This window comes from Engraulis encrasicolus, chromosome 10 (assembly GCF_034702125.1).
Source record: "Engraulis encrasicolus isolate BLACKSEA-1 chromosome 10, IST_EnEncr_1.0, whole genome shotgun sequence".
NCBI lineage: Eukaryota > Metazoa > Chordata > Actinopteri > Clupeiformes > Engraulidae > Engraulis > Engraulis encrasicolus.
In genome coordinates this window covers 29,755,609-29,777,072 of record NC_085866.1, presented here as the reverse complement: position 1 = coordinate 29,777,072, position 21,464 = coordinate 29,755,609, and the positions used below count along the sequence as shown (strand labels likewise).

Here is a 21,464-nt window from a genome sequence, read left to right as displayed (position 1 = left end):
AATCTAAATTTCATTTAAATGATAAAAAAAGGTCTGGCCTGTAAATATGCAAAACATTGTCGCAAAGGGATGTGATGTCTTTATTTTGGGATTTTTTCGCTTGCTGAAAAATCCTGAATTGGAAACAGTAACAGAAATCTCTATTTTCTGTCTTGCATTTTATAGGAATTTGTCATTTTTCGAAAATGTATTTATGTTTTGTTTTGTAAAGGAAAGAATAAAGTAAGGTAATTCCCTGCTTTTGAAATCAGTTTGTCATCTTTGACTCTTCTGTGATCCTGCAACTTACGCCAGTGAACAATATAGGTTTCTTGGACATCTATTACCGCTTTGGTTTGGTCTTGCGTTTTCCTTGAAATGTACTCCCCATTAGTTGTATGCTTCATGCTAACATTTTCTTGGTACTTCAAAAAAGTTCATACTTGAACTGTGTAGTCAAGTCAAGACTGACGACATATTTAACATAAAAAGCAAATAACTATCAGGAGCTGGCTTGACCGCAGCCATAAAGGGCGCCGCCATCTTGTTCTACACCTGTGTGTAGGTGAGAGAATGTGCTGTTAAGACTAGTCTAAAACTTGAACTTTTGTCATCTGGGGTTAATCACCAGGGAAAGAACTGTAAATCATGCCAAGATTCTGTGAATTTCCACCCTTTTGCAAGAATTTTGATAAGCACTACATTTTGCAGGGGCCAGTCTATTGTTACACCCATTAACGATGATATTGATGATGATGATGGATGACACCCATGAAAAAATGTGAGGTCTCTTGATGTTTTAGGTAATGTACTACTGTAAATGACTCTTCACTAACACATAGTGTATGCATAGCTCTGGTTATTGATCAGAATTTCATAATAATCTAATCATGAAATGGCATTATCTTTATCATCTATATTTACCTCCAGCAAGGAGGTTGTTATGTGTCGTGTTGGTTTTTCTGTTTGTCTGTCTGTCAGCAGGATAATTCAAACATTTATGAGCAGATTTGGAGGAAACTTTGTGAAGTTGTTGGAAATGACTAAAGGGACAAGTGATTCAATTTTGGGTCCGAATCACGATCAGATCCAGGAATTGTATAAAAATTCTGCACCATTGCGGGACAGGGCGAATTTAGACAAGAAAGACTTGAAAAAAATAGGGTGGAAGTGTAACATGAAATATTTGACTATCAAATAGCTTCCTGGTGGAGGTCTGCACTCTCTGGGTGCATTTCTAGTTATTAATATTATTCTGCAGCTTTATGGTTCATTTTGTCCCCAAGAAACATCCATGAGAATTTTGAGAAATGTGTTTTTCTGGGATATAGTAGTAGAAAGAAGTGATGCCAGGGTGAAAAAAAGCTACGTTGCACGTAATTGAGCATGTGGTTCAAGCAAGCATTTTAATATGAGGGAGGGTATTTGCATCCAAATCAGGTTAACTGTGTAGGGATTACAGACAGTTTCTACATGTACCGTATATGTGCCTCTCAATTTTTTAGGAACCAAGAAGTAAATGGACAAACTTAACATTTACAAATACATCAAACTTTCAGCTTTTAATATTTAGTTACAAATCCTTTCCAGTCAATTAGAGCCTGAAATCTGCAATGCATAGACACCATTTGAGACTGATGTGACAAACTAGGAAGGTTTAGAATGAGAGTTTAAAAACACAGGACTTCATCAGCCGTCCCATTCGTCGTCGTCATCATCCTCCATGTCCTCATCCTCACCATCTGCAGAAGAAAGGAAGACATTGCAACAGAAGGGCAGGTTATACATAGCCTGGCTCTCACTCAGACCCAGTGCTTCATGCATCTTCGTTAAACTTCGTGAGCTCGCACAAGGGTCTGGAAATCTTACACGAGCCCGAACGGAATCAGATATTTCACAGCCTGTCCAATCAGAATCGCAGGGCAAAGTATTTACAAGTCAGTGGTTGACGTAGTACGTGATTTAAAAAAAGCCGCATGAATTCTCCAATCATGTTCGAGCTGTTTTGAACACACCCACCCCTTTCCAAAGCTAACCGATTGACAATGTTCCAGATCGCGTGGGAAGAACCAGGTTAGGTTATACATAGCAAAGGCTTCATATACAGTATGTTCCACACAGAAATAATGTGTACTGTAATATATTAGTCTGGGAAATCCCATGCTGCTACACACAATCGTTTCGATCTGAAAGACTGCATGGAAGTCTACCCTCAGCAAGGGTACCAGATCATGGTCCTTGTCTCTCCAATCGGAGAGCAGGGAGGCGTGGAAAGGCAATGACTGCAGTTTGTTTCAATAGATACAACTGACAAAATTGGCTACGGCTACGTCTGCCAAATTATACACATTTGTAACGCCCCGATAAACAGCTGTCGTCAATCTTAAACCACACACCCCCGGCGGGATTTTAAGTAGGCAGTCTCCAGACTTTATTTCACTTGTGATTAGGTCTGGTGGCAATGTACTGTATATTTCTTCCAGTGCTAAAACAAATTCAATGAATGAATAAAGCACTCCAATGAGTGGCCTATCCGGTACATTAAAAGTGTTACCAGAGGAGTGGATGACTTTGCATCTCTTCTGCATGACCATCATGAGCGCCCCCACTATTCCCTCTCCTGAGTCCTCGGGTGGAGGAGACGGCTGGTCGTTACTGCTGCACACCTAAAGGGATGTTAGAAGTAGAGGATTAATATTAGTAGTAGTTTATTTCCAGAATTTATACTGCTCATTCACAAATGTAACCTTTTGTTGAATACTTACCACCCCCAACCAAGTATTCATTATGATTGGGAAAATTGCACTTTTCATACATGAAAAGAGGGATCTTCTCTAAATTCGCCATTTTGAATTTCCAGAAATAGACTTTTTTTAATCTGTAATACCTACTCTGGTCACCATCCTACACAATGCACCTTTAAAGATTGACATTGAAGTTTGTGAGTGACCTTACCGTCTTCAGCTTCTTGCCCAAACGAATCTGGTCCAGTAGCGCACCCCGACCCCCTCCATCAGAGCTGGTGGATGTGCCTAATCCCCCTCCACCACCAGATTGGGGAGGTGGGGGTAGGGGTGTGGTGGGCATCATGGGGATAGGGCCAGGGGCTGGAGGAGGTGGAGGTGGTGGTGGTGGCGGTGGTGGAGATGGGCCTCCTCTAGGCTTCTCTTGGGTCGCAGAAGAGGTTGAAAAGTTGGGTTTAGAGGGGGCGATTGGGGAAACCGAGGAATGAGGTGGTGGTGGTGGTGGCAGTGGTGGTTGAATGGGAGCTGACGTGGCTTGGTGTGAAAATGGACGTGACAAAGGGGGAGGTGGATCAGGACATGTGGCCTGCAGAGATGAACGTCCATCTGGTGATGTAGATGGTGGCCTAGCTGCAGAGGAGGCAGGTGGTGGTGGCGGGAAAGACTCTCCACGACGACCAGAGGGCGGAACTGGAGGTAATGATCCCCGCGCTGTCGGGGGGGCAGTAGGGGGGCGCCCACCTCCAGGGATGGGTGGAAGAGGGGGGCGGCTGCGAGAGGAAGAAGGGCCTGGGGCAGATGCAAAGCCAGGGCTGGGGCCGGGGCGGGAACCAGGGATGGACGAGAGAGGCCCTGAGCGGGCACAAGGTGGTCGTTGAGGTGCAGCTGTTGGCGAATGAGAAATTTGTATATTAGGCTTTTGAAGTTCTGTCATTGTTACTGGGACACATACAGCAGCTGTCTATAACCACACAGAGTAAAACTGCGCAAACCTTTTCAATTGACAAAAGTGGATAAAAGTGCTTTACCGCTGCGTCTGAGGAGCATGACTTAATTTCAAAAGGCGTCCCACCACGATGTGGAATGCACTGGCCTGATACATGATCATACATGATTCCAGCCTCTGAGGGTTCTTTTTTTCACCCAAGTACTTTTTGGGGGGCTTTACAGGCCTTTATTGTTTTTTCTCAGACAGGACGGTGAAGGAGAGACAGTAAGTGAGTTAGGAGAGAGATGGGGATGGACCGGCAAAGGACCCGGGCCGGAAACCGAATCCGGGTTGGCCGCGTAGTACAGTGTTTCTCAACAGGGGTTCCGGGGCACCCTGGGGTGCCACAGGCTCCCCTCAGGGGTGCCGCGGAAATGTGGCTGATGAATAAATTATGTAACATAATACATATTTGTCTAAATTGAGAAGTTAATGCTAGTCAGTGGAATCTTTCATCTGCCATTTACACACAATAAAGTGAATATAGGTCGCCCCAGTCAGCTGCAACTTCGAATGAAGGTCGTGTGACGTCTCCAAATGTGTTACTTTTCTAAGCTTTTGTGGTAATGATGAGATGCCATGTTGCGGCTTGTTGTTTTGGGGTGCCTTGAAAGTTTTCATGAATTGAAAGGGTGCCTTGCCTAAAAAAAGGTTGAGAAACACTGGCGTAGAAGACGAGTGCCCTACCATATCAGCCACGGTAGGGCCCAGCCTAAGTGGGTTCTTACCCTGCTTGTTAACTTCCTGTTTGACTGCAGCCATGCCTCCTGCTTGCTCGATCACATCGTAAATCATCGATGCTGTCTCTTCGTCCCTCATATCTGCTTCAGAGATCCCAGCCGTGGACAGGAGCTTTTTCAGGTCCGGGTCTAGATTACTTGGGTCTAGATTACTTGGGTCCATGCCAACATGGGAAACGTGTCTGGGGTGTACATCAAGAGAAAAATACAGTCATAAGTGGAAGTCAACAGAAATAATACAATGTGAGTTATGGTACAGTATGAAGGCGACATTTTGGTGTCCATTCCTTCTTTCTCTGGGTTCCGGTTTCCCTGGTCAGTTTTGAAAAGCAGGTTAAAGTGAGGCATGTTTTTTAGGTCTTAGATTCACATTGCAGAGAAATGAGAACAAACCCTTTATTGATGGCTTCACATTCACATTCCGTATTCTTTTTTAAGTTTTGTTTCTGAATTAGACCTGATTAACCCATTGTGTCCTGGAGCGGCATATACGCTGCATTCATGTTCTTGAGATTTGAGATGTTTTTATCAAAAATGTAGGTATGTTAGAGCTGAATGAACATGTTCTAGTGCAAAATGAAGGTTCTAGCTTTGGAATGCAACTTATTTCATGTTTTTATGTGCTTCGGAGGCTGAGATATTTAGGTTTTAATAGGGAGAGGGCTTTTCCCAAAAAGGGTCAGGCTAAAATGGGTTAAGCAAGAGATTGCCCCTTTCAGGCAGCACTAAAAGCCTCATACAGTATTTGGAATCTAAAGTAAAAAGCTGCTGATGAGACCTTAATAAAATATTTTCAGATGTATTTTGTGTAGCCCCTACCCTACACACTTAATCAAACCACTTCCCAAGCACACACAGTAATCTCTTGCAATACTCACGTGAAGCCACTTGGGCCGCTGATTTCAGCCTTGGACAATTTTGAGCCCTTCTTAGATTTGCCCCTCTTGCTCTCTTTCTTTTCTTTCTTGCCCTTGGCGAGGGCAGGAGCCAGTGGCGTTCCCATGGAGACAGAAGGAGACAGTGGCGTGCCCATGGAACAATGTCGTGGGGCCTGGATGCCTGCGTGGCGGAGGTCAGTTGTGGCTACTGGTGGCATTTTGGCTGAAAATATGAAATGTCAAGAACACACAAACAAAGGGCACGTTCGAGATGGTGCATTGCTGCTTTTGCTGTGTAGTGCATATGCGCACTTTGCCATGTTTACCAGAATGCATTGAAATGGCAAAGCGCGCATGTGCGCTGAACAGCAAAAGCAGCAATACGGCATGATGTACGCGGCCAAATACTTGCAGTATCTCACAAAAGCGTGCACACCCCTCACATTTCCGCAGATATTTAATGTTTTCATGGAGCACTGCAGAACACTGCAAATGAGACAATGGCTACGTTTACATGACGTTTTTAATTCAGAATTAAATAGTTCAGTCAAATTTACTTGGATCTTTCATTTATTTCTGATTTAAGAAGTGTTTACAGTATATCACGAAAGTGAATACACCCCTCACAGTTTTGCAGATTTTTGAGTATATCTTTTCATAGGAAAGCATTACAGAAATGTAACTTTGACACAATGATTAGTGACCTTTTAACAACATATTTAACCGCTTAAATGTATTGTACACTCAGAAAAAAACAAAATACAGCCATTAATGTTTGAACATGTACTCACAAAAGTGAGTACACCCCAGATTAAAATCCGGTAGAGAAGGGGCTATGTTGGCTCGAATCGTCTCGAAATGAAACGAAATGAAAAGGGATGACAAGGGAGGTCATCAGTGTGCGTTTCAACCTTTCTTTGCATTGAACTTTTACATTTTGAGTCTGCATCTGGCTTAAACAGATTGGTGTGAGATTTGAATGCAATCCTATGGAGAATATCATGATCTGCTTCAGTAGTCACAGTGCATGTTGACATGTATGTTTCTTTTAGGTGTATTTCAGATTACCAATGTTGACAGCATTCATGCATCCCCAAACCATGTCAGTCCCACTACCATGCTTGGCTTATGAGAGGATACACCTTTTTTGTAAAACTCACTTGTTTGCCACCACACATGCTTGACAGCATCTAAAGCAAATTTGTTTATCTTGGTCTCAAGAGAGATGAACAGACCAAGGATATGGATCACTGGAACCATGTCGTGTGATCTGAAGAGACCAAGATAAACAAATTTGCTTTAAATGCATGCTGAATTGAATAAGAGGTCAAGACTGGGCCAAAAATGTAATATTACAATATTCCGGTCCGATTTAAATGAAACTAACACCAACATTTGGAGAATGTTATGCCCCACACTCTGAAGATGGCCAGAAAAAAATAAGTGGCGTAGGTGAAGGTTTGCGCTCTACCGAGTGCCCATTCTAGTTTTTTCTGTTTTCACACCATAAAAAAGTAAGCTGGAGCCAGCCATGCATTTTTTGTTTCACTCAATCTGACAACAGGACACATACATTACACAAGCACTAACTGATGATACATCAAGTAAATACTTTCCAAAAGAAACTAGAATGTTAATATGTGTAGCACAATTTTTGTACCAGTATGGGTTTGTTGTCTGTTCTTCCTTTGAGCAATCTTTGAGTGGACGCTGGTAAAGAAATCCCTCGCCTCCTGCAGATCAGCAAAGTTCAGTCCCACCTGGCAGACCTATCACAACATAATAATGACCTTGTTTTCATGAGAAAATTGTTAACTGATTTTAAAGTGGAATTAAAGTTTTAATCAGAATTAAATGGAGTTCATTCAGATGCAAACGAGGCCATACTGTATATATTTCACCAAAGACATACAGGGGTTGGGGAGGTTTCATGGCTAAATTCAAGTCAAGTCAAGTCAAGTAGGTTTTATTGTCAATTTCTTTACATGCACTGGTCATACAAAGAATTTGAAATTACATTTCTTGCTTTCCCATACAGACATAGACTAATTAAGGTAAGGACATAGACAGTATAGACATAGACAGTACTTATACATGGACTTAAGACAGTATGGACATAGACAGTGCTCATACAGACATTTAAAGTGCAAGACTGGACAACAGAAGACTTGTAGAGGACATACATTAAGAGGTATTTGTTGTGTTTTTGTGCTTTTCCTAAAAAAAGTCCTTTATAGCGTTCTGACATGGTAATAGTAGCATTTTGAAGAAAATAACAAACGTGGACCAGCCTGGTGGCCCATCTTCATTAATTGCACATTCAGTTGCTACGTTTACATGAGACATTTAATTCGGAATTAACTGACTTTGATTCTGAATAAAGCTTAATTCCGCTTTGATAACGGCATGTAAACACTTCACGTTTCAGAATTAAATGAAAGATCAAAACAATCTCGACAGAACTTTTTAATTCGGAATTATTAATTCGGAACTTAAAACGTCATGTACACATAGCCATTGTTAAAAAAAATGCAACCAAATTGTGTTTGGAGTACAACACTCAGTAGTCGACTATAGCAGCCAATTTCCAAGTAAAGTGCATAGGTAAAAAGTGAAACCAGTGCTTGATTAAATGTCATTACTTACATCCCCTTCAAAGGTGTGAAAGTAAGGCTGTGCCTGATGGTACAACATTTCTTCAAACATCTCCTGCTCCCAGAGCTGCTTCCTTGCCTGTGGAAAACAATGTTGTCATTGAAAAGTCAATTCTAGGAGACACCATCTACAATGTGCATTTCAAAACCCAGCTTTTCACAATGTTGGCTCATTTCTTGAAAAAGAAATCACATTCTCCACATTACATGGACAAATTCCCTTATACACAGGGGTGCACATAACTGGTACGCACCTATGCATGCACGGCAAAAAATAAACAGCAAAAAGATGTAATTATTTGGACTACACAACCGAAGTCACATGTCTGACGTGCAGCCTCTTCAGCTGCAGTGCACCTTCAGCCTCAGTTCACGTCAACTACGTGAGGCGCACTATGAGGCGCACGTTGTAGTCTCGTACCCAATTTCGCACAAAACCTAATAACCTTTTTTGCCTGCCTAAAATGAGTGGTCTTGCGACGCCAATCCAAACGATTCACTGCTATCATGTGAAATCCAGAGCACATGCCCAATGATATCAGGATTTAGCTTGACACGCTCCATTCACTCCCATTCAAATTTTTAAGGAACGTGGCTTAGGTGCCCCATAACTGTGTGGTCAGCTTATGGATATCAAGCCAGAGATTGTGCAACTTAATTGTGCGCTCAACCCACTCAACCCCCATCATCCCACCTGTACTAACTCAAAGAACACACACACAAACACACACACACACACACAAACACACACACACAGACACAAACACACACACACACACACACACACACACACACACACACACACACACACACACACACACACACACACACACACACACACACACACACACACACACAGACAAATATGTTACGACTGCTTATCATGCCTATTATACTTGAATGACTGTCCTGAACAACTGTTGTCCAGTCTTGCACTTAACATGTCTGTACGGGTACTGTACTGTATGTGTACTGTAAATGTCTATACTGTCTGTCTATTTCTATACCTAAAGTATGTCTACATGGGAAAGTAAGAAACGTTATTTAAATTCTTTGTATGACTAGTGCATGTAAAGAAATTGACAACTAGATTGCATTCTCACAGGAAATGCTGGAAGCGGGCTTGCCTTTTGGGGCAGAGCTGAGCAGTTTTATTTTTGATATCTCTATACCTAAATTAAAAACAAACTACTATTGAGAAAACAAAGCTAAAAGAAATGTTGGAAAAATCCATCCACCCAGTCAGAAGTTATGGGCCAAACAATTCAGCCATCTTGGATTCAGCCATCTTGAAAGTGTTGTAGCTCCGCGTTTTGGGGATATACTAAATGACATACATGCTATTTTAAGTTGGCTAAGGAACACTGCATATGATATAATTTTGAAAATCAACATGGGTCCGAGTGGGATTCGAACTCACAACCTCCATATCTCTAATCCAGCACCTTTGCCATTGATACTAAATTACATACATGCTATTTTAAGTTGGCTAAGGAACACTGCATATGATATAATTTTGAAAAAGTCAGAGTGAGTCACAACCTCAAAATATCTCTAATCCAGCACATTTACCATTGAGCCAAGCAGTTGGCTGTCATAAACATTCCAGCAAGACTTTGGCTACGTTTACATGAGACATTTAATTCGGAATTAACTCCATTTAATTCTGAATAAAGCTTAATTCCACTTTGAAAACGTCATGTTAACACCTCTTAATTCAAAGCTAAATGAAAGATCAAAGTAAACTCGACAAAACGAGTTAATTCTGAATCATTAATTCTGAATCAAAAGCATCATGTAAACGTAGTGACTATCACATTGCATTGTAGAGCGGAACAATAGAATTCTAGAATGGTATTGCAGCTGCTCGTTAAGAATAGAATGTTGAGAGGAAGTGACAGTTGAGATGTAAACTTTTATTGGCAGCACCTGTTCTGAATGTCTGTATGTCAGTATTGTGCTAGTATATCGCTGTTGTTGAAAGACTAAAAAGAATTGCCACATGTCCTTTCCGCAGTTTGGAGTCATACGAGTGATCTTTCTAACAGTCCTTGAATGAAGTTTATAAGTTAAACGGTTCAGTCACAAATGGACCTCTTGTGGAAGATGTGCTGACCTCTTCAGAAAGGCACTTTAAGAATCAATAAGAAAAGCCATTATCATCGACTTTCAGATCTCTTCGAGACTTGGTCTGACCAAGAGCATAACAATTAACATTTCCCAAACTTGTAGGAAGGTTAAGCCCAAAAAATAGGCATTTGACTTCAAGTCATGACACAAAGGTCCCCCATGGCATGGAAGTTCCTTAGGGTCATGCAAATAAATTCATCCAAAAACCAAAGTGAGATCACTCTTTTTTTCGGAAATAAACACGTTTTTTCAAAATGGCCACCAATGCATTGAAAATTCCCTATAGAGTCTATGGCTGTCTCAAATCACGCACTTGTGTCAGTGCACTGACAGTCAGTGCACAGTGCACACAGTGCACTTTGGTCTTTAGTGCATATAGTCCTGGACCAGCCATGTAGACCCGTTCGCAATTTTGAGTTGGGGGCGTCACAATATGGCCGCCATCGCCTATGACAAAAACCTGTGTTTTTTACTTTCAAACTGTTTATACACATGCCATACATCAATTCTGACCAATTTTTGGAGAGGAAATCATTTCTGACAATTTCATGAGGAGAATGTGTGATTGTGACCTTAAAAGGTCATTGCCAAGGTCAAATTTGCTATTCTGAAGAATGTCAATAGACTTTCATTGTAAAAATGAGAAACAAATTCTCAATTATGGTATGAAGAGTTATTTGCTGATATTGCTATGCTTATTTTGTGTCAGTATAGTGTCAGTATAGTCCTTAAAAGGTCAAGGTCAAGGTCATGTTCCAGGTCTTTTCCCTATTCTGAAGAACTCGGCCATGTACTTGCCTATTAGGTCATTATTAAGAATAAGGAACAGTCACTATAAATGTAAACCTAACATTTCCACACAGTCAGAGGACAGGACAGCACATGCACTGCAACAGTCAACACAGAGAGGAGCCCCCACTAGAAGAGGAGAAGTGTGTCAGAGATCACAAGAGTACACAACTTCACTGCCTCTTTCAAATGCTTGTGCATAACATTCAACGCGGAATAAGGCGAACACCATTGCATATGATGCTTCCCACACAGCAAAAGCCTTCACATCAAGAACCTTCTCGCAACTTTTCACAAGATTGGTTCATGTTCAAGCTACCAGACAATCAGATCTGACCAGTCTTCTTGCTAGCTATGTTGTGGAATGCTCGAAAAACTGACAGAAAACCATACCTAGCACTTACAAGGGAGGATTATACATCCATTATACATGGGGTCATCTGTGGCCTAGTGATTAGAGAGTTGGTCTTTTAATCTAGGGGTTGCAGGTTCGAATCCCCCCTGACCTCTCCCTACATCTCCATCCATGGCTGAAGTGCCCTTGAGCAAGGCACCTAACCCCACATTGCTCCAGGGACTGTAACCAATACCCTGAAAAATAATAACTGTAGGTCGCTTTGAATTAATGAAAGTGTCAGCTAAGTGCAAATTGCAGCAATGTAATGTAATGTAATACATTGGCAGACATCCAGCTCTGATTATGCTGACAAATCATCACTTTCTGGTACCAAGGGTTCACACTATGCAGCCTTATTACTGTTTCCAGATGCCTCAGTGAACACGCACCTTCAAAAGGCTCCAGTGTCGGGCACAGAATTAGGCCAAGCTGATGATATACTGCAGAGGAATTTACCATGCCAAGAGGTACCTGATCATGCAAAGCCAGTGGTTCGACCTGCCCTACCACCAGACATGCTGCTGCATCCTGAAAACAAATGTAACAGGGCGCACTGCCTGTTCAGTAAGGTGTGTCCCTCAGCAGTTCCCATACCCCAATGACGTCACGGGACTCAGGTAGCCGCTCAGTGGCTAATCCGTAATTGGTGGCTATGCCATTGTTTTTATAAAATCAGATGAATTAGACCGGCTCTTTGGAGCCTTCCCGGTGTGCCGGTATTCGCTGATGATGCCCGGTGCCTTTGCTACTGGTGCAGCAAGGTATGTGTGATCACAGTTTTGTCTAGATGACTGCAACCAGCTAGAGCTGTGTATTTAAACATATATTGTTCATTCTCAGGAGCCAGAGTTCCCGTGGCGTCTAACCCCAGTCTTGTGGCTTTCCCCCCTCTCAGTGTTGTGGAGGTGAGCTTGTAAATACCCTTTGTCATATGCGTAGCTCATGTTTAAAACATTTGTCCACTATTTATATGTAACATGTACTGATCCGTGTGTGTGTATGTTCACCTGATTCCAGACACCTCAGAGTACGTCGAGGGTCTCTGTGGGCAGACTGCTTGCGGCAGCTGCTCACCGCTGTTTTGCCCTTAGCGAAATTGTTAAGCCTTTTTGTTTATTTTATTTTTCTTTTGCCTGTCCGCCGCTTTAGCCTGTCATTTTGTCATTGCACAGGGTTTGGCTGTCACAGTTCTAGGCCTATGTACGCTGCCCTAGTCGGGCAGGGCCATACAGTAGACTAGTAGTTTGACTGTGTATTATTCTACGGATTTATTCTGTGTGTAGTGGAGATCCACACTTATTGTCATTTAATCACTTACATAGCGTAGTGAGCCTATGAGTGTGTGTGACTGGTGTTTACCATAGGCCCTTGGTTTCGTGCACGAGTGGTGAACTAATTTATTCTCAACTAGTAAGCCTGCCCGGCTGGCCTAGCTCGGTGAACCCCTTTTATCCTGTGGCAGCCAACCCCGTTCCAATGAACATTACTGTTTTTATCCCAGCGGCGCAGGTTTTTAACTATTGACTTTGTATTAATAAAAGAAATATTGTTATTCCTTTAAACAAAGGTACGTCTCTTGTCCATTCTATCCGAACCTGTTGTGCCTTATTGGTTGAAATCAAAATATATTCTGGGGTGGCAGTCCCCCAGTGGCGTAGTCGTGCAATTACAAGTATCAGTTTGATGATTATTATTTTAGGAAAACTAACATCCAAACTTCCACTTTGCTACATTAACAAGCAACATTACTGTATGTTGCCACTGCAAAAGGTTTATCAGGAAAGCATGAATTCTTGATCAGCCTGATTCACTCTGGTGTGTCAGGAGGAGACCTTTTAATGCAGGCTGCTGTACACACACTTGTCTCATCTGCTGTTGTGCCAATGATGCGTGCTGGCTTCCTTCCTATATTACCAAGACCCATTGCTGAGTGTGCCACTGCCAGATACTGCCTATCCAACTTCCAGTGTTCGCAGACAGATGAACCAGGCATCAATGGCAATTTGGTGTGATGAAACCTGCATGAGACGGAGCACTTCAAGGATCTCTTCCACTGTATTGGCCCTTTCCATTGGACGCATGTTATTCTCAGATATCAGGGAAAATTGCCTCGAAGTTCTGGCCTAGATAATGCATTGATGCATGTCTCTCCAGTGGGAGGTATTCTGGACTCACAAGGACAAGGCAGACTATCCAGTGTTTGCACAGGTACAGGCATTGCACACTTCACTGGCTTCAAATTAACGTTGCCCAGAATTTGAGTTTCAGGCCTTGATTGAGCAAGTAGAGAGCTTGAATCAAGACAAGTCAGAGCTCTGCCAATTCTTTGAAATTTGGCGGCCATCATTAAAAATGCTGTTGTCTCTGAAAGAGAAAGAAAATAAATCAATATGTGGCTACCATAACTTCCTATGCCAATCTTTGCAGAAAGTAACTGCAGTAGCCTCTTACTGCTGTTCGAGGTGACATAAAGGTTGAGCAGCATTCAGAGAGTATGCAAGGGTCATGGAGGACAGTTTGTAGTAGGAGCCACACGCAATGTTAATGTTGCAGCAAAGTTTGAGTTCTTTCCATCAGATTAGAATGACCACTGATGTCCTCAACTTTCTCACCAACACCACCACTTTGAAGCGGACAGAATGACACCTCCAACATGCACTGAGCACCACTCCGTGCCTTACATTCAACCGAAATGTGTAATTGTTGCTAGACTTTGTGGTGGATCCGCAGAATCCATACTCATTGACCGTTAATGCGCCCGTTCCACTGCACAATCTGCTCAGCAACCAGGTTGTTAACAGGAGTGTCACACCTCACCTGCGCAACCGTCTCCAAAGCTTGTTTGCAGCTTATGCTGGCATGATAGGTTAGTTCTCAAGAACATAAGATAAGTGGAACTGTTTCAAAAAGGAATCTTCTGCAGTACAAAGATCAACCATAGAAGACACCAGCAATCATCGTAAAGGAGCAGAAGTTGGTCTCATCTAAAGACATAGCTGAGGCACATAGGAGGATGGACATTGCTGAGGAACGGGGCATGAGTATTCAGCAGATCTCATGATGTCGTTTCAGCATCATCCCTGTTAGATGGTGACCTTCTGTTGGTTGTTAACAAGTCAAAGCTTGTCAGTGAAATTGAGCCTCACCTTAATCTCACCCAATGAAGCTCTGAGTCTACTTTTTGCCCTCATGTTCGGGTAGACTTCATGTCAAAGATCTGTCATATGCCTCTGGCAGAATTTAGGTGCTGTCATCAATGCCATCATCAACTCAGCAGTATCCCTCTGCTGACATCCAGAGCTCATCCATCTTGTGACTCCTACATTGAGATGTCATTGAAGGAAGGTGAACGCATGCAGTGTACCAACTCAACAACAGCCGTTGACATCATTGGCGAACGGACTAACACCCATTCCTCACCAACTTGATAAGTTCCGGGCCTCTGTGGAGAAGAAGTGAAATCTCCAATTGTTAGTTCCAGACATGATTTATTATCAAACCAGAGGCAATACTACTGTCATTGTCAGCCCTGTTGTTGTTGATGATGAGGTGCTACCAGCAAAGTCAGCTGATGGTGAAGAGATTCCAGAGCTCTTGAACTGCGTTGATGAGGCTTAGGCCAGGTTGCTGGTGCATGTTGAGTGGGCTGTTCGTGTGAAGCAGTGCAGAAAAGTTGTTATAGACTCAAATGATACAGACACATTTGCATTGCTTCTCCACTACAGCCCATATTTCCAAGAACTTGGTATGCAGGAGATTTGCCAGCAGTATGGCACTGGCTAGATGCGGAGAATGCTTCCCCTCCATCAATTAGTCTCTCATCTTGGAGCATCACTGACAAAAACTGTGATCAAAGAACATATACTGTAAGGAGATGATTACATGAGTAGGGGGTTGCATGAGGTTGGGACTAAACATGCAGCCATGGTTTCTGATCCAGTCCAGTACTTGCTATCTTTGGAGAGGCCAAAATATTGACAGAGCAAGATGCAACATTGGCTGGGAAGTACTTGGTGCGTGTCTGGGCTGGGGCCAGATCAACCACAACAGCTGTAATAGTTGATGATCACAGAGTATAAATGTACAGCAGTGGTGATGGAATCAATGCTCTTCCTCCCATCAGTAGTGCTATAAGAGGGCAAATTCAGAGAAGGGCATTTCTTGTTCATAGAGTCTGCAACATACCTGCAAGAACCAAGGACTCCAAAATAAGCCTAAGCAACATGGGTGGCAGGAGCACACATCTTGCATACTCCTGCCATTAAAATGCCTGAAACCGTAATCATAAGGTGTGCTTAAATTATGTAAATGTGCAGGACAGTGTGAAAATCGAAAATGCTGCTGGAATTTCACTGACTTTATTTTGCCAAGGAAAAATGAGGAGCCATTGTAAAAACACATCCCACTAAATTGCATGCATACACAAATTCAGTACAAAAACAGAAAATACTGTGAGTACATTATGTGTTATCTTAATTAATGTTACAATGTTCCACCTTAGTTAATTTATTGTGTTTTGGGCGTAATTTAAGCCTAGGCCTTTATCATGACATTTATTCATTAAATGTTCATGATATGATGGTCCCTAAAGTGTTAAGAAATATTAAATGTTAGAAATGTTAGATTTACATTTATAGTCGCAGTTCCTTATTCTTAACAATGACCTAATGGGCAAGCACATGGCTGAGTTCTTCAGAATAGGAAAAATACCTTGACCTTGACATTGACCTTGAACTTTTAATGACAATACTGACACAAATAATCATAGTAACATCAGCAAATAACTCCTCATGCCATAATTGATCATTTGTCTGTCATTTTTACAATGGAAGTCTACTAACGTTCATCAGAATAGCAAATTTGTCCTTGGCAATGACCTTTTAAGGTCAAAATCACACATCCTCCTCATGTAATTGTCAGAATTGAATTCCTCTCCAAAAATTGGTCAGAATTGATGTATGGCATGTGTATGAACAGTTTAAAAATAAAAAAGACAGATATTTGTCATAGGCAATGGCGGCCATATTTGGCGGCCATATTGTGAAAAATCTGGCACTATGGTGGACGAGCACCTCCGTGATTTTTAATGTCTAGGAACCCACTAACTCCATTCCAGTGAGAAACGCCCCCAACTCAAAATTGCGAACGGGTCTACATGGCTGGTCCAGGACTAATAGTGTTGTGGAAAAAGTTGAGCACTATGAACTGTGCCCTCGCTGGAAGTGACGGCTGAGCATGGCATTAGCTTGCCAAAATATGAGTTGGCTACTGTTTACAATGCACAGCATCTGGTGCTTGTATTTCCATGTCCTTCACCCCAAAGTAGAACAATTACACATACAATCCTTTGGTTGTCATGAAAAGGTTGGTGTCCCATCAGCATTACGTACAAAATTAGGAGACTGTTGACCAAACTCTTCTACTGAACTGAATGCCACATTTCCTCCGTGTCATTGTCAACATGGCCACCGTTTAGTGCGTGCAGTGTCCATCATTCAAGCACTGCATGGCCCAATTTGAAACAGGGAAGGCAGCTGTCCTTCCAGTGAGCTAACTGGACATCGAGTCATGAAGTGTGGATCGAAACGAAAAATTGCTTTATTTCCTCTCTCGGCAGTTGACTGCATTTGTGGGCGTAACGAGGATATTTCGAGGATACATCAGATGCTGACTTCGCTGCCTTGGTACCCAACATGCTGTGCGCCACCTCCCTCTCAACCGGAAACCTGAAAAACAAACATGGCTACTACCCAAGCTACTACCTTATCATACTCTTTATTCTGACACTTATGTATGTAGATATTGAAAATCGAAGGGATAAATCAACATTGTAGTATCTAAATATGCTATCGCTAGATCTATTTATAGCCTATTTTACGATTCTGCCGTCTGACGATCATTCACCGTTCAAATAGCATGCGTAAGCTAAGCGCTAACGTGATATAGAATCGCCGTAACATCAAATGCGCAAGGAAGAGTACTCGTTAGTGCCGTTCGTAACGGCTGCCTCATCAGCTAACTTCACCTATCTGATCAGTGACATGTTTATGTAGGAGGAGAGTCATCGAGTCACTGCCTCCCGTTTCGAATTGGGCCCATTTTTCCACCATTGTTAGGGGATCATCCTGGCACTTTCAGTGCACTGGCTCAACTGAACTGTTCAGCGTGAGCGCCCTAGGCACTGAAAAACAGTGCCCGAAGTGCACAAGTGCGGCATTTGAGACACGGCCTATAACTTTGCTTCTGTTATCGCTATGATGACAAACTTGGTGTCAAAGTATACATTTTTGGGGTCAAGGAATTCAATAAAATCTGTCTTGAGTAAAGAAAAACAACAGTTTACCCATAAAATGATAATAGGAGGTAAAATATGCAATTTTTTAAATTAGAAAAACATGTCCCAAAAGCATATTGCGTCCTACGTTACTAATAATTAAATACATATCAAATATGTTTTCAATTAGTGTATTGTAGAGAGTACTAGGACAAGAACAACTATGTTCACAGTTTGAGGTAGGCATGTCATACCTACAATAGTGATTAAAACTCATCGCTTAGTGTCAAAATGGCCGCCAATGCATGAAAAGTCCCTATAGAGTCTATAACTTTGCTTCTGTTATCGCTATGATGATAAACTTGGTGTCAAAGTACACATTTTTTGGGTCAAGGAATCCAATAAAATATGTATTGAGTAAAGAAAAACAACAGTTTACTCATAAAATGATAATTGGAGGTTGACCCGCATCTCTTGGTTTTCTTTTGTTTGTTTGCTTCCTGACAAAGTGGGAGGAGTTCCCGCATTTTCGGGAACTAAGGAAGTACTTCCATTGCTCTTGACCTGACTACATTGGGCCAGCCCAGCACTTTTTACACACCTGCCATTTAAAAAGTAATGGGAGTTGGGACATGATACTTTCACAGTTTGGAGTCATCTCATAGAGCTCGCTAACAACGTGTCAACTAAACTTCTAGGTGAAAGTGTTGATGTTTTATGAACGAAAAAGCCTCCTACACTCTGATCTGTAGAGTGACGGAACACTCTCTCCTGAAGGTTCTATCATTGTTTTCAATGGGGACCCAAACTTGCACAAAATCGCCAAAAACGGAAAACCGACAAGAGACACGGACACGCTATATCAGAACAAATGATCTCCAAGCCGAGGCGGTCGTTTTAGTGTTTGAACTGTGTCTTTATCTCGAAAGGCCTAGGAGGAGATCCATTTTCTATTTTTACAGCCCTGCACAAGAGAAGCAAGCAAGCAAGCAAGCATAAACTGTAGGCCTACTTAGGGACTTACTCAATAATAAAGCCGACTTGACTTGACTTGATGTGCAAGACTGAACATCTGTGTATTGTGCTTACATACAGTATGTCAAAAGTACAGTGTCAAGGATACAGCTGTTGTGCCAAAGGTCCTTCGTCTGTATGTGTGTGTGTGTGTGTGGGGGGTACCTTGATATCATAGAGGCGGAGGAAGTAGGAGCGCTGTGGGTTGTCCTTCACAAAGCACAGCACACCTGTATGCTGCAGGGTCCAGGAGCCGGGGCTATGGGGGATCGCCATCAGAAGCTGGGCCACCGTGGTGCTCAGAGACTAGAGGGATGGATTGGAGAGATTGGATTTCATGTATGAAAAGTACCATTTCAAGTACCGAGTCATCATGAATAATTTGAAGGTCATGGTAAGTATTCATGAAAAAGGTAACATTTGTGAATGGACAGCATGGATTCTGGAAATACACTGCTAAAAATATTACACAGTGCACCTTTAAGAAAAAAAACTGTTCTTGATGTAGATGACTATGCTACAGTGTACATTACCGGTATATGTATGATCATGTAGCATATTTGAAAGAAATGTTTTGGTTGTGCTACAATATTTTTTTAACTTTGCGAGTCGCCAAGAAAGGCATCACAAGCCACATATTGTATGTGGCTCAGGAGCTGTGCAATGTCTAACTGGGGCTTCAGGTGCATAGTGTCCATTTTCTGATGTGGGCATAAGGACAAAAAATGGATCTCTCTCTCACACACACACACACACACACACACACGCACGCACGCACGCACGCACGCACGCACGCACGCACGCACGCACGCACGCACGCACACACACACACACACACACACATACATTGTCAAAGATACACACTCTACATACCTCTACACACACACTCTCTCTCTCACACACACACACACACACACACACACACACACACACACACACACACACACACACACACACACACACACACACACACACACACACACACACACACACACACACACACACACACACACACTGTCAAAGATACACACTCTACATGACTAATTTTAATTGGGGCTTCGGGTGCATAGTGTCCATTTCCTGTGGTGGGGATAAGGACAACAAATGGATAGAACAGAGTAGAGTAGGGGTGTAGGCCTACCAGAGTTATTTTGGAGTGAAGAACCACACTGCTCACATCTCGACCAAGACAAATGCTCATTCTGCAACTTGAGTTTGAGCGTAGGTTTGACTTTGATGCAAAGCGAGTGAACATGCAGTGCTGTTTTCACTGGTGTAAGAACTGGTGCTTGTAACACTGGTGCTAGTACTGCTTTTATGTATTATTGTTGTTAGACTATATACTACTATGGCATCTAGATTGCATGTATAACTTAACATGTGTAACTACGCTAGTAAAATAAAAGGAATAAAAAAACAAATACTGGGTGTTTATTAGACACTCAAGAAAAAGGATTGAAATATTTATTCAAGTGAAGTTCCATTCTAGTTACAGTCCATGTTTTCTGGGCAGGAGTGTCCATTTTGTTCAGCCATTGTTCCTCTGCAAGTTCTTTCTCAAGGTGATAATGTACGTCTGTGTAGAGTGCTTAAATTTAGCATGCATACACGAATAGGCACAGTCTGCAGCTAAATTGTCACGTTTGCTCTATATGACCCCACGTCTTCACAGACGTTCCTAAAAGTTGATCAACGTTTATTGCAGTATTAGGGAGTATTAAAGAGTGGCAGAAACTGCCTTTAAAAGTAGGAGGATAATCAGTTGTTGTTTGGACAAAATGACTTAGAGGTAGAGTCACAATATTACATTCTTAACACTGAAGAAATAATTAAAACCGAGCCAAAAGAGCCAGAATGGTAGCCTAGAAATCTAGACGCCGTACAGCAAAAAGCTGTAATACAAAACAAATACAATTTGCGGTCGCTAGGGGCGTCTAGATTTCTAGGCTACCAGAATGGCTCTTTGAAAGGAATGAGCCACTATGATCCGGATCCCATCCAAGAGCCATAAATCCCAGGATGGCGCTGTGGTACCGCATTTTGGGCTTACATTGCCCACGGAGACTGAGGTTCGAGTCCGGCTGGGGTAATTTCCCGGCTCTGCCCCAACTCTCTCTCCCAATCATTTCCTGTCTACTTTCAAACTATCCTATAATAATAAAGGCCAAAAAGCTCCCCCCCCCCAAAAATAAATAAATAAATAAATAAAAAAAACATGCAAATAAATCCCATCTCTACTCACCACACAGCGCCGGCCGAGCATCTCTTGCAGCTGTTCATTCTCCAGCTGGCTGAGCAAAGTGCTCAGCGCGTTCTCCGCGGCCCCCGGCTTCTTGCTCTTGGACTTATTCATGATGCCACCCTGCTTGCTTGCTTGTTTGCCTGCCTGCCTCACACAACAGGTGTTAAACGTTAACTGTACGTGTTTCTTCACCTGATCTAGGGTCAGATGTTAAGAAGTTAGGAGCTGTGTGTGTCCTCTCCTCTTCAGCTATTAAGACGTTAAGAGCTGAACACCTTTCTTCACCTGATCATGGCCAGGTGTTAAGAAGTTAAGAGCTGTAGGCCTATGTGTGTCCTCTCCTCTTCAGATATTATTAAGACGTTAAGAGCTGTACACCTTCCTTCACCTGATCTAGGGTCAGATGTTAAGAAGTTAAGAGCTGTATGTCTGTCTTCTCTTCTTCAGATGTTAAGAAGTTAAGAGCTGTATGTCTGTCTTCTCTTCTTCAGATGTTAAGAAATTAAGAGCTGTATGTCTGTCTTCTCTTCTTCAGATGTTAAGAAGTTGAGAGCTGTAGCCTATGTGTGTCCTCTTCAGATATCAAGCCTGTCTTCTCTCCTCTCCTCTTCTTCTGGTCTCACTCATCAGCATTT

The 21,464-nt window shown here is 42.3% G+C and overlaps 1 protein-coding gene across 1 annotated transcript; it reads right to left on the bottom strand.

The window, feature by feature from the left end:
- Positions 1-1,376: 1,376 nt before the first annotated feature.
- LOC134456183 (actin nucleation-promoting factor WAS-like) lies at positions 1,377-21,249 on the bottom strand. Its single transcript, XM_063207579.1, has 9 exons — positions 20,830-21,249; positions 18,753-18,893; positions 7,976-8,062; positions 6,990-7,098; positions 5,330-5,552; positions 4,440-4,633; positions 2,935-3,608; positions 2,534-2,645; positions 1,377-1,721 (listed from the first exon to the last, which is right to left on the bottom strand). The coding sequence occupies exons 1-9, from the start codon at positions 20,938-20,940 to the stop codon at positions 1,669-1,671; spliced, it is 1,704 nt and encodes a 567-aa protein (XP_063063649.1). The 5' UTR covers positions 20,941-21,249; the 3' UTR covers positions 1,377-1,668.
- Between the last annotated feature and the right edge of the window lie 215 nt (positions 21,250-21,464).

Bases quoted from the DNA above. Each gene is read 5' to 3' on its own strand.
- LOC134456183 (XM_063207579.1), bottom strand. From the start codon at position 20,940: ATGAATAAGTCCAAGAGCAAGAAGCCGGGGGCCGCGGAGAACGCGCTG. The intron at 8,063-18,752 runs GTACCCCCCACA...TGTTTTCCACAG, and splicing joins TCCGCCTCTATGATATCAAG to GCAAGGAAGCAGCTCTGGGA. The intron at 1,722-2,533 runs GTAACACTTTTA...TTTCTTCTGCAG, and splicing joins CAAAGTCATCCACTCCTCTG to ATGGTGAGGATGAGGACATG.